Here is a 26,526-nt window from a genome sequence, read left to right on the forward strand (position 1 = left end):
TCGCAACATTTAACTGGGATACAGCCCCATCCAAAATAATTGTATGAAGGGGCAGAGGGGTTATGATAGAACAGCACTGTGTACATTAATTAAATCATGATTTAACACAAAATTACCCACTATTTTGCCCTTGGATCTAATCATGAATTAGTCAACGGAACATATACGTTATTTGCATGCAAACTCAGGTGAAGGGTATTAACGTAATCCTTGGTGTTGAAATTGCCACAAATTAATGGACTGTGGAGCAGGGGGCACACGGGGCACAGACTAAAGTGAGGAACCAAGAAAGGTATAGGACATCGAATTCAGGTCATGGAAATTCGAACTATAAGGGGAATCTCATCTGATGGACGTAATATACATTGCTGGGTGAGGGTGGTAAATGGGGAGAAAAGGTGCACAAATTAATGCATTTTTTAGTTTGTCTTTGTCTGATAATATTGTTTCATTTGGAAATAAATAAAAATAAAAATTAAATTGCCTCAAATTAACAGATTTGAAGAATTATTACACGAAACGAGATCTTCCACAAAATTAAACAACACATAAAAATGTGGCGGTATTTAAAATAGTAAAATCATTATTCAAAAACTTGTAATGATCACAGAAAAGGCCCGGACCGCTTTGCAATTCAACTCGATAGGGAAACTCTTTACATTCAAGGTGAGTTTAAACCAAGCTGTTAAACCTCCCTTCCTTCTGCATACGTTAAGTAGTTTGGGAAAGTTGGAAAAGCATAGAAAACCACCCCTGAGCACAGGGACAGTGGACCATGTTTCCTGCCGAATGATTATGTCAAAATTATTGATCAAACCTAGCCACTCTGGTTGCGTTTCCTTAGAACTTAATCCTGCAATATTCCAAATAATGATGTTCAGAGAGCGGGTCTGTATCTTTCTGTGACAGAACAACTTTGGAGCAGCTGATGCCGGTAATAAAAGTTGGACTGGGCCAAGGCAGAACAAATTTGATGGTGGATCGAGTCAATCCACTGCAGTCAGGTTGTCAAGCACAGAGGATCTATTCTGTAAATTAAGATCAAAACTAGATGGAATTAAATTACTGACATTATCTGCCACAGGGTTGATAGACAGAGTACCTATTATGGGGACCAAAAGCGATGGAGATGGTTAAAGGCCCCAAAAGCAAAGGAGATGGTTGACCGGATGGCCTATCAAAAAAGCCAAGTAGTAGAAGAGTCATGCAGCTATGTTTGGTTGGGATAGATGGTTTGAAGACTAGCAGATTTCGCGCATAAATAGGACGTCTAAAATTATTAACAATACACTCTCCATTGAATGGATTTGCAGACTAACCAACATAGGGTACCCTCCTAACAGAAATAATTGGATTTATGTTGTGCACATTAAATCCCCTATGCAGAGAAAACCAGTGTTTGGTTTTATTCAAAATTTGGTTGTGATCCTCGCTTTGTGTGGGGATTAATGCAGGTACATTGGCCAATATTAATACATACAGGCATACAGAAGGAGACAATTTTAGGGACCCAAGCAGGGGAGATGATATTTAACCAGTGGCGTCAGTGTGCTGCCACCGCCATTAGGTGCACCGCCGTACGGTTGTGGCCTTGCTACCGGTCGATGTATCACGTAGATTTTTATTGACTGTGGTCTGGCCAAACCTGTTTGTCCTAGCGAGGGTGCAGTAGGTTAGACCCTTAAGAACAATTTGCAGTACCAGTTGTGTTAATCACATGGGAAAACCAGGGACTGAATGCTAGATGGCCCCGTAAGAAGTACCGATATCGAAGGTGCTGAATTCTTATGTGACAGTAATTGATTAAGCCTAATGTCGATAAGATTTAATCTGTCACAACTAGGTTGTAACAAAACTTGCAGATATTCAATCACTTTGGCACAAGTTTGGTCCATCACTGCCGGTATATCATATGAACAAAGGGCAAACTGCTCCATTGTTCCAGTACTCTTATCATACATCTCGAATGGTTCACTAGATCTGCGCTGCACACTCTTCTTACACTTAGCTACAGGCTTAATAAGAGCGAACATACTAGGGGGCATAAGCAGTGATTCATGTTTCGTATCAGCAATAACAATTGCATTGTTCACGCTAGGCCCACTAGGCTAAAGCCAAAGGTTGGTTTGGCTTTCTATATGTAAATCAGGCTGTGGGGCAAGAGCATTTTCTTCTAGGATAGCCTCCTCTAAGTCACTTCTATTTCTTGAGTAATAGCATCAACTGTCTGCTGTAAAAATGTGTCTATTGTAGTGCTTCTAATATCAGGATGCCCAGCTGGGCAGTTATAGTCTAGCACTTCCAGATAAATGAGGGTAAACCCCCGCTCCCTCTAAATGAGCTGTAGGCGTTTAACTGTTTTTCCTCAATCGACTCCAACTTTAAATCTTCCACCCACCCGGCAGGCTTGTAAGCCTGTACTGTACTGATTTGTGAGCAGAAATTTCCTGAAAGTCCTAAGGTCCAAAGGCCCTCTGCCCACTGCTCCTGCAATGGTGCATCAAACTTAACCAACAGGTCTACAAGGTCAATCCAAAATCTAACAAGTCTATCTGATGTCTGTGCTACATGCACAGCCAATAACTGGGGAATCACAATCACCAATCATGCAGAAAAAAGTACCGTAAAGAACTTGACTATATTTTCGCCATGAGAGTCTCTTCCACCACCATGCTGTGCCAAACAATTTCACATGAGTAACTTGCTCCCCTGAGGACCACTTAAGTGGCCCTACAACCACCCACAGGTAGCTTACTTCACTGTTTTAAAACAACTGGTTATAAGCAGCTGATCAGCTAGAAGTTGATCCAGTAGACCCAATTAATCCAACTGATTCAACGATTTTATCTAGGTGGTATGAGCCACATTTGTTCATGGCTACATAAGGTCTCACAAGGCCATACAAGACCTCTCTGACCCCAAAATAAAGCGCTGAGAGAGACTCTCCACCACTCTGTCATACACACCTCCTCACCCGGCTTCCCGAGGGAGGAGAGCTCAGTAGCAATTGACAAGAGTACGACAGCATCCACAGTGCTCATAGCAATTTGAGAAAGAGGTGGCCAGTTGCAGGAACAATGCAACTGGTGTGAGACAATGCTCGTAGCTGATACTGAAGACAAGAACCAGCAAGGAGCCGAAGGCAGGATACAGAAGTTGTCAATCCGGCGTATCACCGGCATTGTGCTCAGAGTCCTACGCAAATGCCTGCAGAGGAGCAGATCCGGAAAGAGAAAGCGGAAATGCATGTAGACATCTTGCACAGACTGTGGGTATGCATGAGAGTTCCAACCCTCGAACCACTACTTCCCGCCTACTGCCAAACACTGTATGTAAGTTTGCAGAAATTTGAAGGATAGCAAAATCACAGCCTAACTAAAATCCAAAAGCTGATATGACCCCTAAAGTAATCAAAAAGGCTACTATCAGAGCTTTGACGTATTAAGAACACTTCCATAATTTGTCACCTTTCTGCATTTCACCAAGAGGGACAAGTGATTTGTTTTTTGACAGGACAAGTAGATTTCTGAAGAATCATATACATAAAACAAGCAGATATTTTATAAAAGTCCACACAGCTGGTATAAGCATAATCATTCCCAGGTGGACCTTGTTACAAATTCTGCAATCAACATATGTTGAATAAAGATCATTCTACTAACCATAGTAACTCTTACATCACTACCCATGAGTTACCCCTCCTTCAGACTCTTGGGAAGCAGAGGTGTATCCAAGAATTTCTAACAGTTTGGGGCTGTAACAGTAAGTAGTTTGGCTGAAAAAAGCTTGCTGGTTCTCCCCAAGGTATGCGTCAGGAATTATGGGGTGAAAGGAGTATTTTGGGGGGCACTGGGCCAGTGATATTGAATAAAACTAAGTTGGCATTAAATATAATTTTAGAGGAAGTTTGATAAAATTACTGTATGCCTCTTGTCACAAGGATACCCTATTTCCAGTCCTATTTCCAGTTCTAGGTTTTCCTTTAACATTTTAGTGCATTCTTAAACTTGTAGTATGTCTGCTTAGTTCAATTATCTTGTCTATACAACAACTGTTTGCAAAAGGAAAACCTAGGCAAGAAAACAAGGTGTTCTCATAGAATAAACTCATGTGCTAATATAGAAGTATCTGGGTTCTCCTCACAGTATTTGATAGGAAATCCAGAGACAAATGACAGGCCACCAAGACTGATTAAAACTGGGTAGGATTTAAAATCAACTTACTTTGCAGGGTATCCCTACTCTGACTGTCAGGCTTCTTCTATTAGACACTTACAATAAGAGAGGCACCCAGTTTAATTTCTTCTATCAGCACATGCAGGTGCCCCCATTACTCCCATCCAAAGACAAGACTCCCCCACCTCTCCTTCAAAGTCCCCAGAAAACATAAGTCCTTTTTCTCTGCATATCCCTCACGAGCAAATTCAACTGTAATCTTTTGGATTCTTTTAAACTGGAGGGGATTTTACCTACAATAAAACCATCGACCAAATCCTTAAGTTTCATTCTGGTCTCAAAGCTCACATTATTGCCGCTCATCAAAAATGTGGTCATATCTGCCAACTACCACCTTCACCTTCCTCTTCCACATCTGAATACAGAGAATCAGATGAGTCTTCCTCCCACATATCCTTAGGAATTAGCTGGACCAATGGCTGGTTCTGGTAAGGTTCCTCCTCATCTAATGCCTCCTCAAACTCAGGGTTGTAACACACATCCAGCTGCGTAGCACTGGAGGCAGCCTCCAAGTTATCCTTGTCAGTGAGATCTGCCTATACTTCAGAATCCAATATTTGGTTTGGTAAATTTTCAGTCACCTTGACAGGTGAAACGGTAAGTGCAGGTAAAAGCAATTGTTGACGGTTTCGTTAGTGGGGTCGTCATTGACTGGGTCGATGGTGTCCTTGTTTTTTTTTTGTTTTTTTATTGTTTTTCAGTTATTACCAGTGTTCCAGATTTATTCAAACATTTCTATCCATCACTTTTTGGGCACCCTTTATTTTTTACCTGTGGCAGATAAGTAGGTGTAGTTGATCACCGTGGGGAAAATACCATGAATATGTGTGGGGATTGTGTGCGCTTTCTACTGAAGAACAAAATAATTATAAAATGAATGCTTTTGGAGTCTAAGCAATGGTGTCAGAATACTGGTTGGCTGTTGCATTTCCCAAGGAAGCAACATTACCCAAACACGGCTCTGTTTCCTAAAGGGCTCAGAGGCCTCCTTTGGATTCAAAGTCTTTTCAGAGCAAACAAATAATTATGAAGATTTGGACCAAGCAAAATATGGAAGACAATGCAAAAGAGGATGGTTGGTCACATCAACCTAAAAAAACAAAATGAAACCAATAGAAAGGTCGAAGTTCGCTGGCTTTAAAGACCTTGGAAAACAGATACCAAGTGGTCCATGATAGAATATTGGGACAGAGACAATAAAAATGTCAGCTACATTGACGTGTATACTCAGAAACTTCGACATCAAAACAAATTATGTTCTGAGGAAGCCTCATTTCAGGACCTTTTGAGGAAGATTTACTTTCAGCACCTGTAATGCTATCAAATAAAAAAAGGATTATAACCAGAGTAGCACTTCTGATTTTCAGGAAAAAAGTATCTGAATCCAAACCGGTGACAGCACCTGAATCTCTAACAGATTCATGAGGGAAAACAAGCTTTCCAACAACTTCTAACATAACTCTTTTCTCGCAGTTAGACATGACAGAACGATGGTATCTGAAATTCACCTAGATCCAAGAAGGTTGGATCTGAAATGAACTAAAAACATGTGCAAAACAGAAATTCTATTGATTCATGCATACATTGGTCACATTTACCCATCGTTAAGAACACGATGGTCGATTGTTGTTTGCAGGTGCAAACCTACCCTCGCTAAAATACGAGCTAAGGAATACATTTTGGAATCGGTGATTGCTGGATTCTTTCAGCAATATATCAAAGTCTTGGATTAGAAGAACTGTTGAGAGCGCCAACACAGCTGGCCATGTGTAACTTTATCCAGCCACATGACCATATCAGGTGACGGGTTCTGTAGCTCCTCCATTAACCGCTTTCCTGGTTCTGGATTGCCATTTGTTGACTGAGTTTCTTTGCAATCTCGCTAACAAGAGTCCACTACTCTTCAAAGCTGATCTTCCCATCGTCGTTTGCATCAAGCGATTTGATCAGTTTGTCAGCTCCTTCTTTGCTTTGTGTGTTCGTAAGGATGTGGCTCAGCTCTGCACCCACCATCTTACGGAAATCTCTCCTATTCATCTTCTCTTTTTTCCCAGCGTACAGGTAGAAGTTTTTCACCAGAACTTCTATGGATCGCTCCAGATCACTGCAATTCGACGCCATGGCTGCACTGCTCCCCTGAGCCATCTTCAAGAACTGTAGTGACTTTGAAACTTTGCTTTTCTGAAGACCTCATCAGTGCACATTTCCAGAAATTGCTCCTAACTCAATCTGTTGTCCCATCCTGCATCGGCTCCCGGGGGCCGCGTCTCTCCGGTGGCCAAGCGCGGTCAGACCATCATCATCGCCCGGCTCGGGGGCGCGATCCCGGCGGCGGTCACGGGGCGAGCCGCAGAGCTTCATTTTCGAAGCTTCCCTGTGAGGCGGGAGGGAGGCCCCTACCCTGGAAGTGCTTTCCCTACCTTGAGCGATGGTGTCCTTGTTGATGGGAGTTGTTGTCGATGTTGTAGATGGTGCTGATGCCATCTGCGGTATGAGTAACATCCTTAGAAGATCTTCTCACAGTCGCCATGGATGATGGAGTTTCTGCTGACAAAAAAGGCTTTTCTTGACAACAGGTGATGAGGCGTCATAGATTTGCCCCCAGAAATGTGTTCTTCCCTTCTGGAGTGTTTTCCTGAGGGAACTCCAGGTGCTTCATGGGAGGAGGTGGCTGCAGGTACTTTGAACAATAAGTTAATCTCTGGAAACTATACATGTCTCCTTGTTTGCGAGGCCTTCGTAGAAGAATAGGACACGTTACAACGCAAACATTTACAACGCATGCCTTTACAACGCCGTTTTTACATCGCAACATCCATTACAACACATAATACTTTTAGGGCAACAGTAGTGTAAGTTTTGGATAGTGTAGGGGTAAAACTTACTATTCCCACTCCAGTGAGAGCAACAGTAGGGTAAGTGTTGGATAGTGGAGGGTAAAAATTACTATTCCCACTCCCGTGAGTGCAACAGTAGGGTAAGTGTTGGATAGTGTAGGGGTAAAAATTACTATTCCCACTCTAGTGAGTGCAACAGTAGGGTAAATGTTGGATAGTGTAGGGGTGAAAATTACTGTTTCCCATTACTTACCTTATAATGTGTTGTAATGGCATGCGTTGTAGCGGCATGCATTGTAATGGCATGCATTGAAGAGACATGCGTTGTAATGGCAGCGCTGTAATGGCATGCGATGTAAAGGATGTTGCGTTGTAATGACTGCGTTGTAAAGGTAGTGCGTTGTTATGCATGCGTTGTAATCTTTCTTTACCTTCGTAGAAGTGCTTGGTGGAGCACGTTTTACGGACTCATCCCTGGACGAGTGGGTATCCCCTCAGAAGGAGGGTATTTATTTTTCTTCTTCAAAACATAAAGGGCCAACTTTCACTCCCTGTCTTTCAGAGTCTTAGAAGGAAAAGTCTTACAAATATCACAACACAAAGCCATATCAGTAGTATACAGGCAATACATGCATTGTTCACATGTGTATCACTGGTATAGCTTTTTGTCTGTCCACAAGAAAAAGAGGATTTCAAAGGACATCTTTTTCTCTCTGCTAGCCATGATAGCCGGTGGTCATAGATGAAAGGCCCAGAAAGAGGAATTTGCCTAAAAACAACTTACAGTACTCTGAAAGCTGATGGCAAGGTTTATTCAGTTCCAGGGTGGACCAGAAAAGTAACAGACTAATATAACTGAGACTGCGGACTCCAACACACACAACGTGCAGAAGAAATTTAAAAGCTGTGGTTGCCTCTGGGGGGAGTAGGCTAATGAACATTTTAACTCTGTTTACTGTAGTTTAAGATTACTGGGGATTCATGTCCTGACGACGGGGATGATTCAACCATGTGAATATATTAAAGAACCAATGCTGGAGAACTGATTTTGTAAGAGGAACTGTAGGTCGGAATGTGACTGAGTGTGTAAACGTGTAAGAAAGTGTGTGTGAAAAAATGGGTATGTTAGAGTGTATGTGAGTGTGTGTGTATTGGGGCGAGCATTCTTGTCAGGATGTGTGTTATGCAAATGTGCTGCTGACTGGGGCACACTGAAGGCAATTCTGGACTTATGGGGAGGGTGCCTAAGGCATACGTGTGAGGAGGGGTGTTACCTATGGCAAAATAGGAGATCATATTTGACACATGGGAGCAATCATGGTATGTGGAAGCTTTAAAGACAAAATTCTGACAATAGCAACATTTATGTAATTTTTGTCATAAGAGCTGAACCAATGGCATATGGCAGGCACCCATGACAAAAGTCTGGCCCTGACATGCTGGAGTTAATTCCTAACATATGCATTGAACCCATGGTAAATTTAAAAACGAAACTGGGAATAGCTCCTGAGCACAATCTGAAAAGACTAGAATATTTGATGACTGCCCTTTTTTAGGGTATTTTTTTGTCACATTTGTGGGGGAAATGTGATTTAAAATGCACAATCTGACACAATCATTTCCATATTATTCTTGGAGAAGGAACCCCCACTAACCCTAATAGAAGAGGTTAGGCTTGCACACTTGCTGGAATGTGCAGCAAGGATTACACCTCACCACTTTCAATGATCACCATTAAAACCCAGTATTTGTAAAGCGCAAACTAATCCCCCCTAAGGGTCTCAAGACGCTGGCAGCCATAGGGGAGATTAAGCGAGCTATTGCCTAGAGTCACAGGGTGCTGGGCTGAGCTGCCACAGGTGCCTGGAATTGAACCATGAGCCCCGTGCTCCGGAGTCAGCCGCCCTGGCTGCTGGGCCACACCACTCACCACTGATGAGCAGGGCAGGACATTGGCAGGGAGTTGAAGTATTAGCAGAGGGGGCAATATATCTCCAAACAGAGCACTGCTTACATTTCACAAGTGGACTCGCCCACCCTACCTGCAATTGTTCCGAATTTATATTCAAACTGGGCCATGTGGCCCAGCTCAACCAGGAATTTTGTTAATCCGGCTAAAATAGAGGTGCAAGGTGTTCATACTTACCATTAAAAGGCAGAATTTGGATAGAGGAGACAGCGACACAATGTTGATGGTGGTGAAATCAGGAAACTGGAGAGTAGATTCTTTGGGAAGCCGTTAGAAAACAGAATGTGGCTGGATATAAGGAGCTTGGGTTTCCCCCTAACTTGCATTTTGCTACAATGGTCTGGGATAAGGCTCTGCTTAATGTTACACAAGACAACATGTCAAAAGACCATTACAGTAGTCCTGGGCTTCCCTGTAATGCTGAAGGTGGAGCAAAGAAGGAAGACGTTTATTTTCCCTCATGTTGAGCCCACAACGACTTCCCTAAACAATCTAAGCACTGAATAAGGTTGTATGTCTGTGCAGTGATGTCTGGGAGTAAAAGGATTTGCATGTGGAGGGGTACTCTTGGGGCTCCTTGTGCAAAGGGAGCACGGGGAAGCACCAGTTGACAGGACGTCAGAGTATGGAGCCAGAGAGATGTCCATGGGGGTTTGCACATGGAGAGATGCTCACACAAATTGGGGTATCCATCGTTTTCTACTTTTTTGCCGGCTATGAGTTTTATACCACTGGTCCTGTTCGGTTATACGAGGGCTAATGTGTACATATTCCTATTAAAACAGGTAAACCATAATTATTTAACACTTAAGAAAAAGAAGGTGGATTATTACTTTTAACACTGGTTTTTCACTTACAAAGTTTGGCTCTAAATTTTAAAATCTTTGTTTTTATCTAGAGGATAATAATAAAACAATAAAAGGTCTACTGGTAACATAAAATAAAAATTAACAATACAGCTTGCTTCTATGATACAGTTGGTACAGTATTATTTTAACATACATACACTAAACGATATTCATACCTGACAACACGAATATGTTTGATGTCTTGCTGGGGAGTCAGGAAAGGATTTGGCAGCTTGGGAAGAAGATGATGGAAGACGGTGAGACACACTGACAGAAGCCTGGGCTCTATTTTGGTGTGAAATTTGATCTCCAAACAAGTGTGCTCCGGATGGTGTCTGGGCTGAATTCCTCACATCAGCATGTATTTGGGCAGAGCTTACAACAGTGAATTGATTAGGCACCGGAATACCAGAGACTGAAGACTGTCCAGTTGACATTGTAGTACAGTTTGAATTACCTTGAAAATCATTACCTTGGGTGGAAGATACATGTAATATTGTAGGAGATGAATGCTGCATTGCCATTTGTCCACCAACAATCTGAGAAGATCCATGGTTTACTATGACTTGACCCCCAGGCCCACTGAATGTCTGACCAGAGACCAGTTGTACAGATGTACTGTGATTACTTGGCATCTGCCCTGCATAGGGTTGGTTAGGTCGGATCATGCTGGGGGAGTTTCGATTCAGCATCGAATGCTCAGCAGATAAATGAGTAGGAACAAGATGAGTTTGTTGTGTTTGCATAAGCTGCCCATTAATGGTCTGGACATGATGAGTTGAGCTTGACGTTAATGGCATGCTTGTAGGAATGAGAAACTGATTTTGATGTGCATGATGTTGTCCCACATGTGAATGAATAACAATACTGCCTGTAGAATTCAGTGAATGAGAAGAAACCATGTTTCTTGGATTTTGCTGGTTACCATAGTTAACAGGCATCTGTTGGCAGCCTCCTGAACTGTGAGGTACATTTGCTGAAGCAAATGGAATCCCTTGTATATGATGTTGCTGTATTCCTATATTCATATTGTAAGCTGCATGCTGATCCATTTGAACGGACTTTGGTTGTATATTAATTGGAATTTTATTAGGAGTAGGCGCAAGACCTCTCTGTATGATAATATTATGCAAGGGTAGGGATGTTTGAAAATTTGCATTGCCAAATGGAACGCTCGTAGCCTGCCCAACGGGACTTGAATTAGAGTTCCCAAACATTGAGTTGCCATTCGGAGTATGTCTGTGAACCAAGACACCACCTGGGGATCCTTGCTGTCCACTGCCTTTCAATATAATTTGAGCTCCATCAATTTTATTGATAGTCATCATGGATGGTTGATTGTTAAAAGAGCTAATTAGTTGAATTTGCCCTGGTCCATTCAACTGATCACAATTAGACAATTGCTGATTAGGAACACTAATTCCCACATGCTGCACAAAGCCTTCTTGCACACCAACTGTATTGCTTGTCACTGATGCTCCAGCTGGTAGAGGAGTAATTCCTAGCGGGTGCAATGGCTGACCTGAGTAAGCAGAGTTATCAGTAGACTGAGAATACGATGCTGAGGGAGGCGTTACAAGCTGTGGTTGTGCAGATAATTGGCTAGACTCTACATCTGCATCCAAATATGCCTCTTCAGCCAAAGTCTGTTCTGTAATATTTGCCTCCTGTAAGGACTTTTGAAGAATGTCAAAAGGCTGATCCTCATTGATATCGGGTAAAGATGAAGTTTCAAGATCCTCTTCAAGAAACTGAAGACTGGATGACAGCTGTAGTCCATCGCTGGATCCTTCTCCAAGCTCACTGTTTATCCCTTTTACAGATGACTTGGGATCACTGACCTAAAATTAATAAGAAAAATCTATAAGAATGAATTCTGTTAGCCTATAATACTGACATCTCTAATATGTATCTGTTTCGATAAAATAAAATTGTCTATGAGATGGCATATTCAAATAAATATGTCTTATCTGGTACAGACCCGCTAAGTTTTATTGCCAGCATATGTGTAACATAAGTACTTATGCCATTTGCATGGCACTGAAGCAAATACTACTTTAATCTTTAGTGGTCATGGACAATAAAGTCACAGTTTATAATTAAACATAGTTAATCTGTATTATTATTATATACATAGATGAAACCTATATACCCTGAGAGTCATACGTAGACACACTGAAATGTAAAAAGCAATACAGATTAACTAGTGATCGCACCCAACCCAGACAATACTGTTACTTCATGTAATAATTGCGTATTGTATGCCATGGCTAGCCACTTGACAAAGTGAATGTTTCACTTCATATTTGAATATGTATCATATGGCATATCTCTATTGAAAGGACAAAGGCGCCAGATGCTAAAGCTTTTGAAAAATAGTAGAAATAAAATAAGTTTATTTAGACCGTAGTCTATAAAGTCAAAAATACAACATGCCACAGCAATATTTGAAACAAGCTAATCAACAGCAATTCACACAACTAAGCAAGAATGACCTTTAAAACCCTTCCCATACTGCATGCATGCAACATCAAAAGACTCCATATTTAAAAGGAGTGAAACTGCCTCACTATGATAATAAATTGTATATTGGTTTTATATCAACCTTCTATTTTCTAAAAAAATACAGACCGTCAATTAACAAGTGCACATTAAAATGTTTAAAACCTAAACCATATTTCCATTTACTGTCCTTCTCCAGGAAAGCATAACATTTCTCCTCATTTAAAAACTACAGATTAAAAACCACACGAAATTTCACTAATAGCAAACGTAAATGAGGGTTGGGTAGCACGGATAAATTCGGTTGCACACATGTTTTATTGCCACATAAGGTTGCAGATGATTTTTTCGATAAATAGTGTGAATCATTGTTCCTGAATTTCCTTTCACAGGCTTTCTTCAGATCTCTATTTGAGAGTTGGAGTGGGTTTTTCACTTTATATTCGACAATATGTGATTTTTGTGCCATATTTCCCCAATCTTTTTCACGCCTCCCACCCATATTAGGTCCCTAACCACTATTTCTTTGGCACTATTTCTTTGGCTCTTTAAGTTCTCCCCACACCAAAGTTTACCTCAAAATCTCAATGCTAATTTACGGGCAAGGTAATTCCAGGACAGCACTCTGCTTTAATTATATAGCCTGGCTCATGGCTCCCTTGGGTAAACCTATAGGTTTTTCAAGAATTTACCTCCCAATTTATCCCAATTTGGGTCCAAGCAAAGGCATAGTACTTCTGCCCCGTACAGACAATGTGTGGGTACCATAGCGTTATATGCTGTATAAACGGGAGTCAAGGAGGGCCCTCCAAAATCTTGTTTAAATTTCACCAGCCCTCCAGTTATATTGAAATGGCCAGGGCATTCCCAATTTCCCTATGCAGGCACCAGCTTAATTTCCAGTTGGACATCATTTCCAAATACTTGTATGATGTAACTACCTCCATTTGTTTTTCTCCTAATACCCACTTATATGGCTTAACTTTCTTACCAAATATTACAACTTTTGTCTTATCCATATTGACTTTAAAGCGGTTTGCTACACAATACTTACTAATTGCTACTCATTTCCTTTGAAGGCCTACTTGAGTCAAATACATAATAGCCAGGTCATCCGCATATAATAAACATATAAATATAATTCCCTCCTTTTGTTGCAAATCTGTAAGATGCGAGGAGAATAGCCAGGGTGCCAAAACACACCCTTGTCTCCAACCATTACCAAGAGGATTTTTTTCAGAAAGTAATCCACTAAGTTCTAGCTCCACCTGCACCCCATTATCCAGATGGAGTTCTTCAAGGATCAATAAAAGGCACTTTGGGATTCCCATCTTCCTAAATTTAAACCACAGAATTTTCCTATTTTGTAGGTCGAAGGCTGACAGGAAGCAAACAAAACAGTAGATTACAATTCCGGTTGTCCCCAATGGCTTCTGCCCTATAACCCTCAGGCTAAAACAATGATCAACTGTTAAATGACACTGCTTAAACCCTCCTTGTTCGATGGGCACCAATTTATTAGATGCTACCCACTCCTTCATAAGCAGTGAAAACGTCTTTGATTTTAACTTAACTCCAAAATCCATTAACCTTATCCAAAAATTATTTCTGGGGTCCTCTTTCTTTATTATTGGTTTTATTACTGCTCCTTTCCCATTCTTGTTACTCCAAAAAACCTTTGAGAAAAAGCAAGCCCACCAATTAGGCTTGGATTTTAAGATAATTGTGGGTACATTATCTGGCCCAGCCACTTTCATTAAGCTAAGGGAGGAAATTATCTTATTTAAGGAGTCCTCATTTAAGAGTTTTCAATAGCACCTCCTGTGTGAGTGGCCATTGCCCTCTGTGTTTCTCCCCTCAGGTCTTATAAATATTGCTCAAGTAGGATAGCCACACATCCTCCGGAACCGTACAATTAATTGGAGCCATTTCCTTCCTACACCCCTTCTGAACTAGCGTTCATCTTTCTTTGATATTTTTGGTAAGTAAGGTGTTTACCACTGCTTCCCAATTAGCTTTATAGTAATCAGATTTCTTGGTCCTAACCAAGGCCAGATATTCCCTTTATACTTTGTAATAAGTTTCTCTCTCTTCTGTACCCAATAGAGACTCTGTCACATCCCCCATTTTATTCAGCCTTCTTTTAAAACCTTGGCATTGACTATCAAACCAAGGCTGTTTATTTACAGTAAAAAAGATTTTAACTTTTTAGCAGAGGAATTCTGTCAGGGCCAGAGGCAAAGATTATGCTTTTATTTCTCCATTTGTATTCTCCATCAGCCATAGTCTTTAACAATAAAAACTAAATTTCCCCAAAAATCCATGGGAAAACAAACAAGCATTGGCATAGCCAATAGGTCTCGCTTTTGGGACCTTATAAGTATTTAGTTATGCAGCAGAATATCCTTGGTGCAACAACACCAACTGTTGCATGGCTAAACACTTATAAGGCCCCAAATGCGAGACCTATTGGCTATGCCAATGCTTGTTCTTGGTGGCTGTGGGGAGGGAGAGATAATTGGAACAGTTGATGGTGTCAAGTGTGGGGAAGAGTTAACAACGGCTCAGTTTGGAGGAGCAGCAGGCACTTTAACAGCAGTCGCTGAGGACATCAGCATCGCGGGACAGCTCACTGTTTCAGGGAGAAGAGCCAGCCATGGAAGCCAAGTTTAGATTAATCTCTAACCAGCAACAAGCAGTGGCTGGAGGGTTACCAGGGGTTCTGTGGTGCTCTCAGACTCTACTGCAGTCGCCTTTATTCTTCAGGGGCCAATCAGTGCACTAGCCTCACATAGTTCAAGCCCATTGCTGATGAATAATTGTCTTTATTTTTTTGGCTCCCTACATTTGAAGAAGTAACATGAATTTACTCCGACTACCCTCACCAAACAGCTAGTTAAATGCCTTTGCTCAGTGCATAATTTGAGCCGGTGGTTGAGTGGACACTCACAAAGGTGCTGATGGGGCCCTAGTAAAGAGTTGGATGCGTCGCATTCCAGTTATTTGATTCCTGGTGGCTGAAGTCTCCTGTGATGGTGAAGAATTAGTCACGAAGACAATGGCTTGACAGGCAGCATTACACCTACTCAATTAGTAAGTTTACAGGTGAGTGGGGCTTTTTCATTCCCTTGGTTGAACAAGATGACTGTGGTTAACTGCATATGGGCAGCATGGGTTCCTTGGATGACCAGCTGGCAGCCTGTGACTCTACTGATCTCTACCTGAATTGGATATGCCATCTTATCTTAGAAAAATTTCTGGAAGCCGAGCTAAGCTTTCCTGTCATCACATGCCCTTTCTCTCTCCCCGGTACGACACCTGCTTGCATAACTTTGAGGTAGGTTTAGTAGTCTTTTGTGTTTTTTTTAAACGTAGATGGAATGTCATTCAAGAGATCGTGTTTTTTAATGTTTCTGTTGCAGTCACTTTGCCACCTTCCAATTATCTACAGTTTCATATTAGGCTTTAGTTCCTTTCAGTTGAGTGTCAAACTTCCCCAACTCAAGGACAGGGGTGGGGGTGCCTCTTACAGCTTGACAGGTGGGATTAAAGCAATGGACCATTGTTTATCAGCCTCTTTGAAAAGTGGCAGCTGTCTGGTGCAGAGATGGTATCACTTGACCTTCAGAGGTTGGCACTAAATTTAGAGAGGGCATGGAAGAGAGAAGGGGTGGGGGGAGGATAGGCGCACAGAGCAGCGGCCACAGAAATGTGAATTTGTAAGGGGAGACTTACAAAACAAAATAAGAGAGAAAGATGCGAAGACGGTTAGCGATCGAAAGTGCGTGTGTGGTGTTACAGGCAGAGAGAAAAAGATAAAATGAGACGGGAGAAGAAAGAAAACAAGAAAAAAACATTAAAGAAGGAAAGACAGAGAGAGGCAACGAAAGACGAAAAGAGCGTGGGAGACAAAAAGTTGGTAAAGGTGGCTTGCAGCTGTCTGGTGCAGAGATGGTATGACTTGACCTTCAGAGGTGGGCACTAAATTTAGAGCGGGCATGGAAGAGAGAAGGGGTGGGGGGAGGATAGGCGCACAGAGCCGTGGCCACAGGAATGTGAATTTGTAAGGGGAGACTTACAAAAACAACATAAGAGAGAAAGATGCGAAGAAGGTTAGCGATCGAAAGTGCGTGTGTGGTGTTACAGGCAGAGAGAAAAAGGTAATGTGAGGCGGGAGAAGAAAGAAAACAAGAAAAAAACATTAAATAAGGAAAGACAGAGAGAGGCAACAAAGGACGAAAAGAGCGTGGGAGACAAAAAGTTGGTAAGAAGAGAGTGGGATGGGGAATGAGAGATGGTGAGATAAGAAAAGAAGCAATAGTGGAAGGAAAACATGGAGGAAGGAAAGGAAATGAGACGAATGAAGAACAGAAGAAAGAAGGGAAGAAAGAAAGGATGTTTGGAAAGAAGAAATGGATAATGCAAGAAAGGATGGGAGAAACAAGGCAGGAAGAAAGGATATAATGAACAAAGGAAGGAGGAAACGAAGGAATGAGGGAATGGAGAAAGGAGGAAGCTAAAAGTAAAGACGTGAGTTAGTGTGGAAGGGGTATAAAGTAAGACAAGAAATGAGAGTGGTGGAAAAGTGAAAGTAGGCTGCGAACGCGAAAGTGATCGCGGCTGTACACATTGTAAAGCTGTCGGCTGCGCGCGTGAACACTCGCGTGAACGCAAACGCTAGGCCAGCCAGCAGCACTTTGAAAACTCACCTACTAAAGTCTCTCCAAGCAGCGCATGCGCGCTGACTCAGCGAGACCTAAAAACAGATTGTGAACCCTAGTAGCAGGCGCTCTGCATTGGGCGCTACACGGAGTCAATTTAAAAATAAATCTTTGGGAGAAGTTCCCAACACCTGCCTCTAAAATTAGTCAATACACCATACCGATTTCAGACTAACTTTACTTGTCCTTTATGCACTATCTTTCTATGGGAGAGATTATCTCCACCAACCAGTCCTCTTTTTGACATGTCGACACATAAGAGGAGGTGGAGTGCGGAGCGTTGTCACTGGTTTGCGAAAACAGGTGTACTTCATACGTTGCAGGTTGAATCTCTGGCGTCGTCATCATTACAGCCGTCTTGCAATGGCCTGAACTGCCACTTGCTATAACATGACTGAAAAATCGACTTTATGACACAGGCATTATTGATTCAACCAACCCGTTTGTTTTTCATCATATTAAAGCGAGTACCTTCTAGTTCTCTTGCGAGTACCTTCTAGTTCACTTGCCTATCAAGGTAACAGAAGAGTAGAGTTCACTTAAACGAGCAAGAATGTTGCCTCATACTGCAAGACTGTAAACAAATTAAAATTGCGAGGTTTCAACTAAGCGAAACTCTTCAGTGTTAAGATCATAAACGCTACGTGCTTCTGTTCAGGTTTTTCAATATGTCCGTCAGCTCACGCGACCACTTCGAATTTCCAAAGCGCAGTGTCACAGACCTGGACATAGTAATAGAAGAAAGACTGTAGCAGGATAGTTTACGGACTGAAAACCGGCTAATTGTATGATCAAGCATGGCGGCGAAGGCAAGAGGGGCCCGTTCTTTTCTCGTTCATTGAACTGCAGTGAGCCTAACTACCGCGCGCCACGGTAGACAAAGTTGAAAGCTTCGTCAGCCGCCCTTTTCAGGTATCTGAGCCTCAGCCATGCGCAGAAAACGCCATGGGAGACGGGTGAACGAGCGGGGAGAATATCTGAGCACGGCTAGTGGTAAGGCATTACAAGTGAGGGGGGGCAAGACCTGGGTCCACCGGCTTTGTAGGTACGCGCAGCAGTCAGGATTGAACAGGATGTGAAGTGCTCAGGCGCGACAGACGGCAGCCGCCGTCGGGCGTGGTTTAGCGGTTAGTAAAGTCAAGTCTAAATTGGAGGGTGAGACCTCCTAGGAGGTGGGCGTGCTATCCGACGATTCAGACCAGCGTAAAACGTAATTAACTTCACTTTTCGTTATTGATTTGTTGGAAGGGCGAACCATGGAGCTGCCAACTGGAAAAGTAGAGCCAATCACCGGTCGTTATTTTGCATTGTATCATTTAAAAATTTGTGGCGGGGAGGAGACAAAGTGGGTTGGGAAGCGATTTTGAAAGCATGGATATTTATTATGTAAGTAGTACGTGGGAGCAAAATTAAGTGAAATAAATAAAGCGAATGATGGTTGTTCATAGGATAAAAGTCAACCAAAGCCAAGGTCACTGGAATTATGGGACAGTGGACGCCCAAATTATGCGGCATGAAAAGGCAAATTCGCGGCTGTACACATTGCAAAGCTGCCGGCTGCGCGCGTGCACGCTCGCGTGAACGCAAGCGCTAGGCCAGCCAGCAGCACTTTGAAAACTCACCTACAAAATGTCTCTCCGAGCAGTGCATGCGGGCTGACTCAGCGAGACCTAAAAACAATATTAAGCTAATCAAACACATCATAGTTCATCAAAGTCCTTCTTCAATGTTCAAGCCCCCTCTTCCAGCGCTGCTCGAGCAGCCGTTAAAATAAGTGCGCCTGTATCTCTTCGGAGAACGGGATTTTGTTTAACGTTAATTCCTGCAGGTTGGTATTCATTGACATGCTTGATTGTATTTGTGATTGGTAATGTGACTGCGGGAACGCTTGGCCGTTTCTTTCGCGGTGTTTACATTGTTTTTGGTGCAATGAGATAAACAGTGGTCATACGACCGCAGGAGGATGCTCAAGCTCCATTTCAATGATTAACCAGCTAGCAAGCATTGTTCAGCACCTGTTAATTGCGCAATAAACAACTCAGTTACTTCCTCAAAAAAACAGCAGACCTGTGCAGGGAAATTGTACTGTACCACATGCCCCCTGAAGTCTGCCCCCCTTGCTGGGTCTGTATTTGCAACTAGCTTGGTGTTTTGTTACCATGCCCAATGCCGGGGTATGTAAAATTGGGCGAAGAGGACTTTGACCTGGGGTTGCTGCTGTATACGGGCATATGGCGAACATTAAGGGTCCTGGGATTACAATGCAGGTCTCCCAAGAGCGTGAGAGGGATATTAATGGCCTGCAAAATAATCCTTGGGATGATTTCTTTGAGGCTGTTGACACTTCCATTTATAAGGTGGTGGCTACTGTAATGGCTCCTTTAGAGAAGAAATTGGCCATATTAGAGCGTAAATGCAGAGAGCCTTTGTTCCAAACGGAAAGCCTTCCAGAATCACCTTTGAACCCTCAAAATCAGGGGAAACCGGATGCAAACATCCCTAAGAAGGCCACTGTAAAAAGAAAACACGTAAAAGGAGTGAATTTAGATGCCTTTGCAAAGGTAAAACGCGATTTGCAGACACAGGTGGGGTTTAAAGCAGAGCATTATTTTTGTTTCATGCTTGACCATTTAAGAGAGCATGACTGAGAAAATCCATACAGCGGGTGAAGATCACTAGCTAATTTCCATTCACAAGCCGCATAGAGCAGTTTAGTCTCTGACCATACCCAGATGGGTAAATTGGGTTATGCAGGAAGCTGGGATTGATACAAAGTCTTTTGGGGCACGTTCTGCTAGAGGGGCTATGGCCTGTAAAGCATTTTCTTTAGGTGCGAGACTAGAGGATAGCTTAAATGCGGCAGTATGGTCCTCTGAATAAGAGGTTTTATTTTAAACTAGTGGTGGATGTTGTGCAGTCATAGTAAATAAGTTCTAAACTAGCATAATCCTCACCTCGGGTCCTGATATAGGATGAAAGGTTTCCTAGCTATTATAACGGAAAGTTTCAATTCTATTAAGTACATGGAGGTGAGGATTATCCCTCCACGTGATCAGAGTAGATCATGCCCCCATTTTTCCATGTACTAAGAGGTTTTCTGTGTAAGTAGTTTTCTTATTATTACCCTTTGTTACTTAAAGATTTAAGTCTTACGCATAGAAGTATTGTTAACTTGGAAATATTGCATCTTTCTTTAACTTTAGACAATTTTAAATCTTTTGTTTTTTTGTAAGGATTGATCCAGTTTTTTTTCCTTTCAAATATTATTATCCACTTTCTCTTGAAGGAAATACAAATGTGCTGTGCTTTCAAAGGTGCATAGCTATCACTGCAAGAGAAAATTATTGTGACACATTTTAGACAAAATAACAGAAGAATAAACTTATAAGCTTCAATTCCCCCAGTAGCCTACAGCACTGCTTATTCAATTGTCAAAATACAATATGGAAGCAGATATCCTGAATGCCCAAAATAAAAAAGCCATTCCCATTTCAAAATGAGGAAGTTTTCTGCTGCGGGGTCACATCCTAGATATATCTTTCTTGATAATCTGTTGATAACCCTTAAATCTGAAAGGATCCTGAGCTTCTCATTTGATCTTTATTCTGCAAAAGAAAATATCTTGGGTGATGTCCCCCTTTTGTGATGAATGTTTAGGATATTGGGGACCACTTAGAGTTCCATGGAACGGAAGAACTGCCATACATCGGTACGACTGGACCATCAGCTCACAGTGTAAGTCACCTCATCACTGGGTTTTCCTTCCCAGGACTACTGTCTAAGGCATGGACACAAATCCTCTTGCATCGTGGAGATTTGCCTTTATTCTTGCCACCACAAAAGAAAAGGTCAAGCAGGCTCCTTCAACTTGACAGCCCACTCTGCATGCATTAGAAATTGGTGGTGAAATGCGCTTTACTGACATCCCCACTAGGTACCTGGGGATCTTGAAATATAGTGGGTGGATTCCTGCAAGGGGGAAGGAGACCAGGGCCTCTACTAACCTAGCAGGCCAGCCACCTATGTTTTAATGACCTCCTTAGTGTAACGCACCTTTGTAGCACAAGGTACACAATTCTTGCTGTAACTGAAGGAGATGCAACTAACTGTAAATTTGTAATACTGGAGTCACATATGTTGATATAGCTTGAAACTAAAGAGTGAATCTGGTTGAAACATTAGTTAACACTCAGGAATATTGGTAAAGTTTGTCAAATGTGTTTAACTGTAGAAATTAACAGAGGCAATCACTGGGATTTGGGAGGCTCTACTGACCATTTTTTAAGTGCCACAGCAAGAGGAGCCCCCAATCTATCTATTTGCTAATGAACATATTTATGTCTGTGGCCAAGATTTTTGCTGCAAGTGTTGGGGGCTTGAGGCACTAATGATGTGGTTGGAGGCAACTGTCCCACAGTCAGTAAGCCCACAGGTTCAATTAAGTTCCCCTTTCTACAAGTGCCCTCCTTTAGGCAGCCAACATTCTGAGACAGATGCAAATAGTAGGGAGCAGGTGAATTGGGGTAAAATAGGTGGGATTTGTGCTGTCTCTGCTCAGGTGCAACAATGGCTCCAGCCATGGTAGGAGTTCAGCACCCTTCCTCTCTATATAAACAGGAGCTCTCTCGACTTGACGAGGTGGGTATCTTTTGGAACAGATGGACAAGGATGGAGAACGACACATCGCAAAGCAAACGAGGAGGCTCCAGGATGACCGAACATCCCTGATCTTCTTTAAAGCTCATCAGGTCAGAGGAGGAAATACCATGCATCAAAGTCACCATGTAGTCCAAAATCGGTCAGCCCCTAATTGACCTAAGCCCCCTGCTCACCCAGTAAGCCAACTGAATCCTCTTGGAGCAAAGCAAGGATTATTTCGGTTAGTTCAATAAGAACCCACATCTGGATAAACTCCTGAGGGTCGGAGATCAAATGCACTCTGGTGCCTTTCTTAACACTCTCAAATGTGGGAAACATCTGGGTATGGAGACAGGTGATCTTCTGCTGCATAGAAACGTATACCAATGTATTTTACTGCCTTGGTTTTCTACCATACAAAAAGAGGTTCTTCTTGTGTACCTGCATGGCTAACCTGTACCTTATATAACCTATATATCTTAAAGGCCTGCAGATTAACCAAAAAGGAGCCAGTCCCTTTGGATATCTACCAGGGATTGTACCTAATTGGCATCTTGAACTTTCAAATGAGGAGGAACAGAAACTAATCTCAGAGATCTAAAAACTGAGCACAGTCAACTACCCTCTCTGCTTGACAAGAAAATCGTGTGAGGAGTAGTATGTTTTCTCCACATCTGGTAGGAGGTCCAACTCTATTGCTTCTAAAACTAGGAGAATCTTCACCTCCTGATGATATTCCTAGGATGACGACCAGGGCAGAGGTGGTTATAAGAGGGCAACTGTTGCAGCTGTAGAGCACATTCATTTTTCTCCACTGACAGCACCAACGCATCTTTAGTTATTTACATCTAGAGGTAGAAGTGGAGGGAAAGCCCCTCTGCCTCAACTAGCATGGAGTCAGCCTGCCGAGATGGTGATGAGGAGGAAGGCTAGTTCATGACCAACTCACTGCCTTGTCTGACACTAGTAAAGTGGGCTTAATCATCAAATTTTTGCCAATCTGCTTCACGAGGAAGAACGATCTAGTTGGGGTTTCATGACATAAGGACTCACTGGCTTTGAAAGAATGGAATGTTTTTACTGGCTGGAAAAGAGGATGGGGTTTAGCCAGTCCCATCTGCATGGCAACTGGATTTTGGCCATCACTGTCCTGTAAAGCTGGATGATCTCATCCTTTGAGGGATCAAACAAGTTATTCCCATCAAAAGGGAGGTTGATGACTATATGCTCGACCTCCAGGTTCATGTCGTTCAGGTTGAGTCAAAAGGACTCTCACAATGCCTGACCAGTTTTCATGGTCCTGGAAGCCAAGTGGGTGAGGACTACAAAGACCACAAAGAGCCACAAAGACTAGAAAGTCCTTTGGGGTGTGGAGAGGGACAGGATTTCTTTTTTATGACATAATAATTGTAAGACTGGTGAAAAGCACATACCAAACCTCCAGAACTTGCTTGAGAAACTGGGGTTCTGTAGCCGTAGCTGGTCTTGATGGGGAAGATGTTATGGACACCATGTTACAGATACTCTTATTTATTCTGCAGGGGTACCAGTGTTGCAAAGGACAGTGCCTTTTATATCTTGGTTATGATAGCATGATCACGTCTGGTATGATGCAATCTTCACAGCCCTCTAACCACCTCATGCTAGATCCATCCTTGGCTGCCACTCTAGCTTACGATGACCACCAGTTTACCTCACTTTCTGCCGCAGAGCCAACCAACTCCCAATTGATCACCTTTAATCACCAGTCTCGAACATAAAATCAACAGTATACTGGAAGAAATCACCACATTATGAAAGAACATAAAGACCTGCTCCAAATCCATATTCACACAACTATGGCAAAAACTGATCCTGCCACAAACATGTACTCTGACTCCTCCGCTCCACTACCTGGTCAACTATGCCCTCAGTCATTACTACCTCAAACCTAGATGCACCACAAGTGGAAAGATAAAGCTGGAAGTGGAAATGCTGAGCAACACATATACTAGTGCCACAAATCAACCCTGCTACTCCAATATTCTGGCCATCCTTGCCACTAGTAGGATCCCTCCTACCAATCGCCCTCCCAGACCACCCACTCAACTCCCTACCATCTAGCCTACTCAAGCTGAACCGAGAAGACCACCAACACTTACGTGCATGCTATCAAACTGTCAGTCTGCAGTCAAGAAATCCACAGAGATGGAGGGAAATGTCCTACTGCACACTCACACCCCGCCTACATCCAGGACCAAACTGCTCCTAGGACGTACCAAAACACAACCACAAAGCTGGACTTCAAAAACTCGCAGAAACAAAGCTACGTAGCCTAAAAGAACAAGCCCCACGATGTCTCCAAGTGATGAGGTGGAACTAGCCAAATCTTACAACCTGGAACCTCTGAGAACAATCCCCTCCTCAAAGATCCAGGTTATCATAGGTCTAGGGAGAAACCACGCACCAACCAGAACGACCAGGCCACCAGCACACCTCATCAACATTCCCCTGACTTCTTCCCCTGAAGCTCCTAAGCACTGCAGAGAAACCAAATGTATGCTCTTCAATTGCAGATCTACAACCAAGCATGCAACTGAGCTAACGGAAGCCATCCTGAACCACAACAGTGACATAGCATTCATCACAGAAACTTGGCTAAATGAATGCTCATACCAGGCAATGGACACGCTAGTCCCACCGGGATTCTCTATAATCAAGAAGGACAGGAGTGATGGCCACAGTGGAGGCATTGGCATTATACACACAAGAACAAGATCAACATAGTGGAAATAGACACCTTAACCTACAACATATTTGAAAATCTCACCACCACCAAAAGGATGACAAACAACACAACTCGGAACTGTCACCTACTCTACCACCCACCAGGTAACACATACTCTTTTGGCGAACACCTAGCAGATTTGATAACACACTGCTCACTCACTGACACCAAATACATCATCCTAGGGGATCTTAACCTTCTCTGGGATAATGAAGGGGATGCTCTAATTCAATTCTTAGATGACAACCTACTCAATAAGAACCTCTCCCAGCATTGCAAAGGTTAAATCCACAACAAAGGTTCAACTCTGGATGCTATCATAGCCCAGAAAAAAAAACTAACCATTAACAGCATCCTCATGTTAACTGGTTGGACCACCAGATCATTCTGTTCCACATCAACATAGCGCCTCACCACCAAATGCGCTCACAAAATACCCTTCAATGGATGAGAAACAAATTCCCCTAGCTGACCTCAAGGAAAGAATGGGGTCACTACTTCCCCCTCTGTCAGAAAGCCTCTCAACAACCAAACTCACCACCCATTACAACTCAACCATGTCCTCCTTTCTGGACCAAGTAGCTCCTTTGAAACTGAAAAGGAGAAAAGGATGAGAAAAACACCCTTGAGATCCTGGTTTAACAAAGACCTCAACACTGAAAGACGACATCTCAGAGCAACATAGTGACTCCGTCAAACTAACCCACCCACTGTACACCTATATCAGTGCAGGACAGAGCACAGAAATTACAAAAGACACATCATGAAAGAACAAGCATTTACAATGCAATGGTCTCGGCATTGGTAAAGTTAGAGCTATTGGCATTGCTCATGACATTTTTGTTTAGGTTTTTGTTTTTAAAACATTTAAAGAAACGGCATTGTTATTTACAATGTCAATAGCTTAATCACTCTCAAATGCGAGGCCTATTGCATTTGCACCCACACACAGAGCCACCGACACACACACTGATTAAGCTATTGACATTGTAAATAACAATGCCGTTTCTTTACATGTTTTAAAAACAAAAACATAAACCAAAAAAATGTCATGAGCAATGCCAATAGCTCTAACTTTAACAATGCCGAGACCGTTGCATTGTAAATGCTTGTTCGCTAGCCGAGACCTAAAAACTAAATAAAACATGTTCCGCAGAGGAAAATACAAGCAGCCTTCATTTTGTGTTCAGGCAGTGTTCTTGAGTGTGTACAGTTTTCCCCTTTCAGATGGTTGTGAAATCTAAGATGGGGTTTAGTAGATATGTCACCTGTAGGATTAAGAAGACCTGTGTTGTTATCCTGGCTGTCCTCACTTGACCGGATTGTGGGATCCTACGCATGACTAACCCATCCTGTTACTACGGTGGTGCTGTATTGGAATCACAACCCTTCCTGTTGCCCTGTGTGCAGCGCCTCTTCTGTGTTCCGGTCTTGGCACAGACATGCCTCTCGTAATAAATCACTCATGCATACATCAGTGTGCTCCTCGCAGATGCATTCTCTCAATTATTTACATTTTCACCTACCACTTGCTCTGTGATTTATCCTGGGGGTGTATCCATCCCTCTATACGTGATTAACATAATTCCGAACGAGAACCCATTAGTCACATCACACAAAATCACCATTTCACCTTCCACAATAAACACCCTCCCAGTCTGCAGGCAATAATAAAAGAACCAGATCTTCTTGTCCTATCCTGGAGTTGCTGACAGATGGAGAGTTCATTGGGGTGTAGCTTGAGTCATGGGTGCCCTGAGCAGCGATGGTGCCTGGAAGCTCCTTGTCTGCTCTTGCTGTGAGGTTTTGGTGGGTTAGGCGCTGGCTGGAGGTAGGGCTGGCATGATGGTGGTCCAATACTTCTGGCCCTACCCCAAAGCTGCCCACAGATGGACAGTTCGTCAGGATGTGGCTGGGGACAGTTAGAGGTGCCCCTAGCAGGGATGCAGCCTAGGAAGTTCTCATAGCTTTCACTTGTGAATAATTGATGCTATGTTGCCTTATGATAT

The 26,526-nt window shown here is 42.7% G+C and overlaps 1 protein-coding gene and 1 pseudogene across 6 annotated transcripts in view; both read right to left on the reverse strand.

Moving 5' to 3' along the window:
- The window catches only part of BICRAL (BICRA like chromatin remodeling complex associated protein), an 834,654-nt gene that overhangs the window by 503,306 nt on the left and 304,822 nt on the right, over positions 1–26,526 (reverse strand). For all 6 annotated transcript variants that reach the window (XM_085612825.1, XM_085612820.1, XM_085612819.1 and 3 more), the window contains one exon: positions 10,066–11,730. In XM_085612825.1, coding sequence (XP_085468951.1) covers positions 10,066–11,730 — 1,665 coding nt within the window. The remainder of the gene's footprint in view (positions 1–10,065; positions 11,731–26,526) is intronic.
- On the reverse strand, positions 5,932–6,507 carry LOC146821779 (protein S100-A16 pseudogene; annotated as a pseudogene).

The sequence above is a fragment of the Triturus cristatus genome, chromosome 6, assembly GCF_964204655.1.
Source record: "Triturus cristatus chromosome 6, aTriCri1.1, whole genome shotgun sequence".
NCBI classification, from domain to species: domain Eukaryota; kingdom Metazoa; phylum Chordata; class Amphibia; order Caudata; family Salamandridae; genus Triturus; species Triturus cristatus.